We start from the raw sequence: 10,813 nt of genomic DNA on the forward strand, positions 1-10,813 counted from the left end.
CTAAATGACAAACATTCATATTGCGTATGCTACAGCAACAACGTTGTTCATCTTACAAGGAATAAAGGTCGGCATGCATTCTGCATGTAGCATTACGTTAGGGATGATTTTTTGGAAGGTTTGCCTTTCTTTTTGTCTACTGCAGAGTTTTTGTGCACTGTCTGGACATACCTCATTTGGCGATGGTGTGTTCCTGGCGCCGTCTTCTGCACCTCCTTTGAACACTGCGTGCATGTGTTTGCACAAATTTCTTCGCATCGTGTTGTCTGGGCAAGAGCACGTGACATTGTGTACACAGATGTGGCATGTCGGGCATGTGAATGCACACTGCTCATTGCAGGTGCCGCTGTGCAATGCAGTAACCATATAGCTTGTGGTTGGGGTGGCCTGTGACCGTACCAGCCACTGTTGGATGCCGGAACTTGCCACATGTGCTGAAGGGATTAATTGTCCAATTTTGTGCCGGTCTCTTGTTTCTTTTTGAAATTTGCCGTCCTTGTTGCGTGCAAGCTTTATGAGACGGTCAAAAATTTTGTCCCGAGTCAACTTGATGAGTATGGAAACCAAATTATCGGTCCTCCTATTCTGTTTCCCGTCGAGGTACACATATTTTAGGACCCTATGGAGTGCCTCAAGCCTCATGTTGGTGTTGATCCCGGCCGCTTTCCGAAAGCATGAAGCCCAGACTTCTGGACGCTGTCCATAGTGCCCCTTGAAGTACTCTTTGAATCTTCCAAGGCCATTGTTCGTGTCTCCTTCACACCATGCCATGAAAGCATCCAGGAGCGTTCTGAATTCGTCCTCCGTTGCTGCTTGCATCACTGTCCGTAATGCCTGGAAAATGTGGGTGCAAGAGAAAGGAAAAGCAAAGTAATGACGTGCTTCATGTTTTTTTGCAAAAAGCAGCACAGAAGCTCCTGCTGCTTTGCATGTGTTTGACTAGAGTGGCAAGACACTGCAGTGCAAGTTGCATTGGGTTTCTCACCTCTTTAAAGGGCCCTTCAACATATATCAAGCATGCGAGTTTAATTGTTTGTACGCATTGTAAGGACACTATAATACCTGAAGGCCCAAGGAAATTGTGGAAGTCGCAATGCAGTAAAACCTCGTTGATGCGTTCCCGGTCCATAAAATTTCCTGGTTTGTACGAAATGTCGAGTAGAGTTGCACTATATTTCTCCTCGTTAATATGTTCCCGGATAACACAATTTCCCGGCTACTAAATTTAAAATTTTGACAAATTATGGTTGTATAATATGCGTATTGAACACTGCACATTTACAAACATACAAGTTGGCCGAATGTGAGGGCACACGACATCAGCTGCTGAAATGCAATGCCAGTCATCTGCCATAGTGGCTTCTCTACAGTGCACAAGTGTGAGAAGGTGAAGCACTGCCACTAACGCCAAAAATGAAAACCGCGCTAGCATTCGAGAGAGCCCTTTTTGCAGGGATGTGACGTGTATAGGAGAAACGCCGAGGTTTCTTCACGGTGCATAAGGGTAAGGGGGCGAAGCATCTCTGAACTAAAGTGACATATGAGCGGGCCAGGTGTGGAGAATGCAGCTTAAAAAGCAGAAAACCCTTCGAAAGTCAGCCACCATGATGGCTTCCCCGCAGTAATTAAGTGCAAAGGGGCAAAGCATCCGAGAATTTCGAGGACGAGATTTTGCTTACTTTCGTCATTGCCGTCGTCAGACTGTAACCGTTACGAAGTTCCTTCTACGCTTTAGACAGCACAAATGCGGACTGAATTCTGCGAGCACTGGAGATGGTTCTGTTCAGATGTTGTGCCACAAAATGTTAATCTATATTTTTATGAAGTAGATTTATCAATGAATGTCTTTGTGCCTCATTCAACGGCTACATTTCTCAAAATTATTCAGTTTGGATCACACGTTTTCCTGCACAACTTTTTAAGAAAATGTGTCAACGAAGTATTACTGTATTTAATGTTTTGATCTGTTCAAGAAAGTATTGTTTCTGACCAATGGTGCCAAATCATAGCGGCGACTTCTAGCAGGGTAAATGATGCAACAGCTAGATTGCGTGCTGCCTTTCTGATTGGTTAGGTATCCAGTGTGAACATAGTTCATCTTTATGCTCAGGAAGTCTATTCAAAATATGAAATGTCTGAGTGCTTTAACGTTTTGGCAAAAGGAGCAGTAAAAGCCATTGGAAACTAATAAGAATAACTTTAGGGGCAACCGTTTTTGTTCCCCTTCAAACTATAGTGCAGGCAAGCAGTGCTTTTCAAATTGCAGATACCCAGAAGACAGTGAAAACAAAAATGGTCGGCCCACCATGGCCAGAATTATGAAAAGAAAACCAGAACAGGAGATAGCTTGGGGGCACCAGTGGGAACTTTCCAATCCTATGAAAGCTAAAACGGATTAAAAGAAAACATGGGGAAGCACCCTTTGTCATCTTATTACCCCTGCCCTGTCTGCAAAATGTACCCTAAATGATGGCACGATGGGCTGTCCTGGCCTGACACTGACACATTTTCACTACATTGCCCCATCTTGACTTCGGTTAGAAAACATCATCCTGTCATCACTGCGTCTACTGCGCTTGGATTGTGTTGGGATGCTGTCACACTAACCCGTGACGAGCCTTTCACAAGAGATCACAGCTGCACTGTGTGCAGGTGCAGTGGCAGCAGGTTTTTGCACACAGAAAACGTTCAATGTCGGCCGAGGTTTAGTCTTAGTAAGAGTTCATTTTTGGGTGAAATGAAGTCAAGCGGCACTTGGTGAGCTTAGCATGATAGCAGTGGACGTGAAAGGGTCTTTTTGGGACCCTCCTAGCACTAACAGCTCAGGCGCAGCTGCCTATCTGCTTTTGGCCAAGAGCTATACAAGCATGAAACGTGAAAATTTCACAGGCTATATGATTGCGCTTTTCCATCTTGTTGCGTTTAATCCGGCTTCTATGGAATCTGTGATAAAGATATGTGTCCCAGGTGACAACTGGCTTTACTGATGAACATGCCTAGGGTGAGATTGCATCTTTTTCTTAGTTTTGTTCAGGTGTGATAAGATTGCGCTTTGTCACCCTCCACAGAAAGATTCTTTATACCCTGTTTGAAGGGGAGAAAGCTTAGCAAGGTATGAGTGTCCCATTCGTCTTCTCTGCCACAAGATTTGTTCCTGGTGTGGGCAAGCTTCACCGTGGCCTCTCAGCATGCAGAAACCATGGTGATGTTGCATGCCAGGGGCAGAATTTTTTCTCTGGTCTTTTTTTCCCTTTTCATGGCGTTCACTTTAAAAGTGAAAACGGTATTGACGTCTTTCATGGAAGCGTGCCCTGGCATGTGGGTTGTTGCCGGTTCTGTGTTTGCTGTAACTAGGTTTTTCATTCGCCGATATGTGCTCTGAGATTTGGCGCCATGGTACGAACGTTCATTGTGATGGTCATGTCACCTTTGTTCGTACATTCACCCTTTCTTTTTCTCTCTCCCTTTTCACCATCCTCTTCTCTACTCTTCTCTCACCCTCACCTGGAGTAGCATGCCAGGCCGACGACCAGGCAGACCTCTCCTGTTACATTGTAGTTCTCCTCCTCCTCTCCTCCTCCTTTGTTTGTACTAAGAGAAGTTTTCTACAAATGGACCCAATTGTACTGGCATTTGAGAATTCACAAGAGTAGGCAGATAGCCCGATACAGTCAAACCCTGATGTAATGAACATGGATATTACGCATTATTGGCTGTATCAAACTCTTCTGAAATATTTGGACAAACACATGTAATTCAAACTTTATACATTCACCGTATTTGGTCACAAAAACAGATATGTCGAACTGCCTAGATCCGAACTGCCCACTCAGATGGCAGATGGCAGTCTTTGCCTTATTGCACAAGTGACTGCTCGTGGTGCGGCAAGCATTTGTGCCATGGTTCGTGCCTTATCTCACGTTTGCTGATAATGCCACTGAAGATGTAGTGGTGTGGACAACTGATAACCAGGCTGTCTGCGTGCGTTTATGCCTCTCGCACCTGTCGATGGTGCTCTTTGCAACCAGTGGCACGGTCGGTTGCAGCCTTCCAGTAGCCGTTCTATTCTCTCATCGACTGTCACGACGATGGTGCAAATGGCAATAGATTCTGGCAACTCGTTTTTCACGCAACACTGCCAGCCTAACTGCTGCTTCATTTGGTGCCATCGTGTGCTGGTAGTGCTGTGCAGGGAAGCAAACCTAATGACATGTGGTGCTCTGGTTTCTGCATGCTCCAAAGTCTCCACGAGTGGCTTTGAAACAACGCTGAAATATCTCGAAAAGGTCCCTCCCTGTTACCATCCTTTCACTGACTAAATTGTGCTTCTCCTGCATGAGGATTTGATCACATTTTAAGTTACAATTTTTGTCTGCACTGAACTATATTGCGATGTTTTACCTCTTCATTGCAGTCAGGTTTGTCTGCATTCCTTGATGTGTAACGCAAGTTTCTGCATCTTGAAATTTACGTAATATTCGCTAGCTGGTGCATTATGCTGCACATTACAGAAACCTACCCAAGATTTTACATTGTGCTGTGGATACATTGCCTCATTGAACTGATATTGTTTACATCATGTGTTGTCTATGTGTCAACTGTAGTTTATTTACATCTGCATCCAATTTGTTTTGCTTGCTGCATTTCTTATTCAAGCTGCCCAACCACCAAGCCATGCCATATTGCTGGCCTTTTCTTTGCTGTTAGTACCTTTCCACTCTGCATTGTCTATAGTACTCCCCCTTTCCACATTGCACTGCCTATGCACTACCCTGTTGCTTTTTTGTGCTGCCGTGCTTTATCCACTCCCACTTTGCTCCATTATAATTGAAAACCCTCCATGGTGCTCCCCTATTTCTCCTCACCATCACTGCCTGGCACCACAGATCGTGCTCCTTCCTGCTGTTCAGCCTTGCAGCCACCACATTCCTCACCCTCTGCAGTGTGACACTGCAGTGCAATGCTTTGTACTTGCTATAGGACCCCTAGGATTTATGACACGACTGATTGGTTACTTGACTTGGTGGGTCACTTCATATGACCAATGGATCACATAATAGCGAAGAAGCACTGCATTGTTTAGGCATGGCATGAAGAGTCAGGCTTCTCAAAAGTAAAGAAGATCAAATATGTTACCAGAACACACAATATGATTGCTGCCACGAATTCTGCAGCACTATGAGCTCTTCTTGTGGGCAGTTTGACTCCTGCTGTTCATGAATTTAATATTCCCTGACGGGCTACTACCATAACTTTACCTTACCCCCGAATGCAGAAATGTAACTTGGCTCGCGCTTGGACTCAACTTCGGCAAGTCGAGTCGAAGCACCAAGGCGGCTTCAGAACGGCCAAGTTGGGTTTCGTGTTTCATAGATGCTCAACCTGACTTGCTTCGTCAAGTTAAGCGCGTGCTTGAAAGCGAGGGCGCATTGCTCGTCTGGGGATGAGAGTATTGAACAATCTATTATAACAATGCCCATTTTGCTCCTATAAAACAACGCATCTCGTTCAGCAGTCATAAACAGGCACTAGGTGTGAGTGACCCGCTGAAAATTGCTAACAATAAAAACTACATTTCAGTGCTACCTGCTGCTTCCACTTGATTGACGTTTTTGGCTGGCAACGTGCTCCACATTGAGCCAATCCTAGTTGAGCCATAGCCAGTTTTTCCCATGCTTTTCCTGCTCCCAGCGGAGACCAGCGCCTCAGTTCACGTTCGAGGAAAAGGAATTGTTATTGTGTTTGGTTAACGCACGTCGGAATATATTAGAGTGCAAAAAAAACGATGTGTCGTCGCTGGCAAAAAAAAAAAAAACGCCACTTGGAAGGAAATTGCCAGGCTGTTTAACAGCAATCACGGGGCGACCCGACGTGACCCCAATCAGCTCAAGAAATGCTGGGCCAACCTAAACAAAAGTCGAAGGAAGAGGACGCGAGGAAAAAGAGAGATCGCCACAAGACAGGTGAGCGCGGCTTGCAGGCCGTTTACAAATGTTTGTTCCTGCATGCTTTGTATGCCATGGATAAGGGCATGATTATTCTTCTTCGGTCGGCGTAAGCAACGTGTACTGGAATGCATAGTTTTTTAGGAACAGTGTGATAACACGTAAATGGGCACGTAATAACGTTTCGGTGCAGTGTACTCTGCTTTATTTACAAATGCAGATGAATGCAGCCTGCGTTAATTGTGTAAATAATGCCCAAGCAGTATCCTGTACAGCCTCCGTAATTTTTAAAAACTACAGAGAATGTTTGCTACATTCAAGTCAGTACGAAGGCATGCGATTTCTGCTGCATAGAAGGCTATGATGAGCGGGCAGTGCAGTGGGACGGAGGGCTCGCGCCTGGCCAGCAGCAAACTGACAACGGACGATTTTGCTCGGAGTTGGTACCATTCGCATACTATCGCGCCGCGAAGCCAAGTTGGGTGCACCGTAGACCAGACGGTGTCTACACTGGCGACCTTCATGTTCATGAGGAAACTTGCCGCGCTATTGACAGTTGCTTGGTAGTATTGAAAATCCGGAAGGCTGTACATACAGCTACCTACCTTTACTCATTCCTGGCACTGCTGGGACGGGTGGCACAAAAATGTAGCGAAAACAACACACAGTTGCATGCATTGGTGTGCCTTTGGTTGCTTTTGTGTGGCACTTCATGAACAAAATATTTTAATGGCGCATTGTCTATAAATTAAGAGTAGCTTCACTGTGTGCGGTGTCTTTTTTCTTTTCAGGAGGAGGGTCAGCTCAATGCACTGTGAGCGCTCAAAGTGAGCAAGTCATTGCTGTTGCCAGCCACATAATGACCAGGGTGGGCGACCAGACTGACTCTGATGGAGGCATCGACCTACCACCAGTGGCAAGTTTGCCTGTTATAAGATTGTTGCAGCCAATGGTGGATGGAGCAGGCAATGAAGAATTCCATTATGCAGGTAAAGAAAGCACTTTGCATGTTGTAGAAAAACAGCACTCCTCTCTTTATATTCCTTTGATGACAACGGCAGCGTGTACTGTCAATTGACGCTGTTTCAATGTTTATTGCCTTGAACCTGCTATGAGGACTGTACAGTTCATGTACAACAAATTATAAAAATCTCATTTAATACAACACTGTGGAAAGCTGCTCTACATGTGGTTGGCTGAATGTTTGTGCAGATAAAGGCTGCATTGGTTGACAGTGCGAAATGATGACCTGCTCCAAGCTGCATGTTGTTGGACAGCACTCTGAAGGCATTTTGACTTGACGGCTTATATTCATGTGAGTGGTATGCTGTGTTCCTGTAGCGGAAGGCGAGGAGTTGGTTAACCGTCGGACACCGAGGGAGCAAGCATTCAGTGCTGCAACCTGAACTGCATTCATTATGACATTCTCTCCTGATGATGTTTTTGAGTCTTGTTTGCCATTCCTGCCTCACTTTAAACGAATGCCAACTTTAATGCAGTTTCATTATGCATGCACTCCTTCACATAAATTTTCATATTTCTGTGTACTTGTACATGATGGTGCTCCAGGGATAAGGTAACAACATTCTTGTTGTGACTAATGGTGCAGCTTGCCTTTGTGTAATGCTCAAAGCCTTTTCGAATTTGGCTGCTAGTTTCAAGGAAATTGTTAGTTTTGCAATGCAGAGGTTTCACTCGAAGCGCATGTTTTCTGTAGCCCTCAGGCTCAGGCTGCAGTATTTGTCACCTTTCTTGTATGCCTCACCTTGGCATTGGTGTCGCATATATGCGGCGAAGCAAGCAGGCAGGCATTACAAGGAAGCCTTTGCAAAAAAAATGAAAGTGAATTAGCTCAGCTACTCCAGGATATACAAAGTGAAAGCTGTCGGCGTTCATTGGCATTGACAAAGTTCTAGACGCTGATGATTTTGAAGAAAGGAAGGGCGTATAACTGGCTCCCTGGGCCAGAGGACACGCATGAGTACAAACTAGCAAATATACTAAAATTGAAAAGAAACCCATTGAATGAGCAAAAAAGCTGCAGGTGCAGAGTTAGAGGATAACCACATTTGTAAAACTGGGGGCCTGCGTGACTATCACTACTGTATCAGCAGAAAAAAATAAAGTGAGGTCATCAGGCATAATTCAGAGTGAAAGGTGAGGAATATGGCAGAACAAAACAGAATGACTAAACTGGGGCCCCCAGAAACAATGGCAGCTATTTGGCGCTGAGAAGGGCAAGTGGTGCCTTATATAAGAACATTATAAAGCTTTCGTTATAATGTCTCTTCACCAATTGACCCAACAATCTGTGCTGTTGAGGCAGACAGCTAATGTGTTGTAAGCTCAGATTTGTCCAACTAATTTTTACCTTTTCTTTATTACAGAAGACGACTGGGAACCTCCGCTCGTGGATGAGCCGCAGTCACCAGCGGCTGCTGTTGGTAAGAGTGGGGCAACTCCAGAAGCAATTGAGCAGGAGAGCAATCTCTTTTTTCCTGCTGTGCAACCTGCTGATGCTTCCAGCACAGCTGCAGCAGGCTGCAGCAGTGCTACAGTTGCTTCTGGAGCTGCCGCTGGTCCCACTACTGCTGAAGCAGTGGCCACCGGTGACGCTAGCAGGGCTCCAAGAGGGCGGATGGCCCTTTTAGAAAGGTCTCTGGCAGATGAGGACGACTATAGAGCGGCCTTACTGCGCGAAGAGCATGGACTGCGTATGCAGCTGATGCGAGAGGACCACAACAGTATTCTGCAAGAGCGTCAGGAGAAAAAACTCCTTGATATTCAGAAAAAAAAAATTGGAAATCTTAGAAATTGAAAAACAAATCAAACTTGAACAGCTTCGTAGGCTGCGAGAGGCACCAGAATAAACGGTGCCTATGACTGAATGAAACTGGAATGCTGTGTGAATGCTTGCACAAATATTATGTGGCAAATCCACATAACTACACTTCATTTGCACATGTACCGTTTTAAGCACATGACTCGGTGGGAACAGACATACAGCCCCGTCACCACCTTGCATGCAAGTCTGACAAGCTATCGCATAGCAGGAGGCAGGTAGGATGGTTGCGTGGTACTTCTACTGCTATGGCTATATGGATCTTTGGATGCAAACAGCAATTTATTCATAGAAATGCGCATTGCTGTATGCTACAAATATGGCTGCTCTAGGAAGGAAAAACCTCCCCTGGCATTGCTTGCAAAACCAACCAGTAGGGAAAATTGCAGGCCACATTGTTAAAGTTTCCATGTATAAAAAGTCAACAATATTGGCTCACGCAAGTCAACACCACATAAATGCTCAAAGGCCAACACCGCTCTCTACTCCTTCCATTATCTTTGCTGTCTCATCTAACCTAAACCCTCGCAGCTAGTGCCTCCTACTCAAGAACCGAAACACTTAAAGAATGCGATTCCTCCTATGCCGTCTACAAGGTGGGCCCATAGCTTGAGTCAATACAATGCCACAGCCTCCCGCTTTGCTGAAGTAATCTATTGCTTCAAATATATTGCCACCACATTCCTGTGACAAGCCGCACTAGGCATTACAAAAAAAAGACTATAAAGAAGCATGCATCAAAGAAACACTTGCTGATGGCACCCACGTTCTGCTATTTCGAACCCCGCCAAACCATGTAACAATTTCAAAACATGCCAGTTCTCGATGAGTGGAATCAGCACAGTTCCAAGAAGGCCGGCTCAAATGCAAAGCCAGATTTAAGCTGTGACAGCCAACCAGTAACTGCATGTACAAATCAAAAGAACCGCTAGTCCAAGTGTTTGCATGTAAAAGATTTCACTACAACACTTGCGAGCTGGAAGTAGCTACCTAGTCATATCACAAACCATTCATTGAACCCTCAAAACAAAATGTTGCAAACACTACTGGGGTCATAAATTATCTTTCAGTGGTCCACCATGACTGCGGCAGCAAGGCGTTCCCAAACATCAGTAGTGCCCGCACACAATGATCTCGACTAACTGTTGGTGTTGGCTCATGACGACTCACTTTATGATCTATGGTTTGTATTCAGCCATGCAAAGCAAGGCACCTAACAAACACCAGGTGCATTTGGCTCGAGAACAATGAATATTGAGTGCAACTGCTCGCAGACAGATTGTGTAGCCTTAGCAACAGTTACAGGAGTTCTATGCACGACCATGACCTTTACACTTGGAAATTAAAAATGCTCACAGGTCACACACTGTAGGTTGGTATGTTTCACCATGACACAACAATGCCTGGAATCCTCTCCGCACATATGCTGCTTCTTTCGCTTCTTCCTCTGTGCCAGTTACTGCCCGTTATGCAACTTTGTTGTAAGAGATTGAGCTGGACGAGGCATGTGGATCATGTCAGGAAGCCCATTTCAGACCTAAAGAATCGACCTTTTGCACCATACAATGACAACAACCAACTCCCACTTTGAACAGAGACGAGAGAGAGCGACAATGCAGAACAAACCACTCGAGCATCGTTCCTTGAAAAGAAGGCTCCAGTGTGACAGCTGAAGGTTCGACCGTTCTACACCATCTTGAAAGCAAACCAAATGAAAAGAATACACTCAAGTTTTTTTTTACCTCAATACAGCCCAAAAAAAAGTGAGAAATTTAATAACTGATTCACAACACACCTCTGTTGGCAAGCCAGAAAACAAAACTTCGCAGTGATCTGGAATTTCATCATTGTAGGCAATTGGGAACGTCTCGTTTTGTTGTAAAAGGGATATTTGAAATTAATGATTGTGCAATGGGTTTTCCGGGCAGAAAGTACAAAGCGCAGAACAGCGTTCACAGACAGTCAACGGTTCCAGCAGCACCAACCCGAAGCACGCGCTCGCCGAGAGCAGTCCCGCTGCCACATG

The 10,813-nt window shown here is 45.1% G+C and overlaps 1 protein-coding gene across 1 annotated transcript; it reads left to right on the forward strand.

Moving 5' to 3' along the window:
* Positions 1 to 5,609: 5,609 nt before the first annotated feature.
* Positions 5,610 to 9,477, forward strand: LOC144095594 (uncharacterized). The gene is made up of 4 exons (XM_077629271.1): positions 5,610 to 5,963; positions 6,737 to 6,934; positions 8,333 to 8,659; positions 9,437 to 9,477. The coding sequence occupies exons 1-4, from the start codon at positions 5,894 to 5,896 to the stop codon at positions 9,475 to 9,477; spliced, it is 636 nt and encodes a 211-aa protein (XP_077485397.1). The 5' UTR covers positions 5,610 to 5,893.
* Positions 9,478 to 10,813: the final 1,336 nt, after the last annotated feature.

This window comes from Amblyomma americanum, chromosome 6, assembly GCF_052857255.1.
Source record: "Amblyomma americanum isolate KBUSLIRL-KWMA chromosome 6, ASM5285725v1, whole genome shotgun sequence".
NCBI lineage: Eukaryota > Metazoa > Arthropoda > Arachnida > Ixodida > Ixodidae > Amblyomma > Amblyomma americanum.

Bases quoted from the DNA above. Each gene is read 5' to 3' on its own strand.
- LOC144095594 (XM_077629271.1), top strand. From the start codon at position 5,894: ATGCTGGGCCAACCTAAACAAAAGTCGAAGGAAGAGGACGCGAGGAAA. The intron at 5,964-6,736 runs GTGAGCGCGGCT...TTTTCTTTTCAG, and splicing joins GAGAGATCGCCACAAGACAG to GAGGAGGGTCAGCTCAATGC. The intron at 6,935-8,332 runs GTAAAGAAAGCA...TCTTTATTACAG, and splicing joins TGAAGAATTCCATTATGCAG to AAGACGACTGGGAACCTCCG.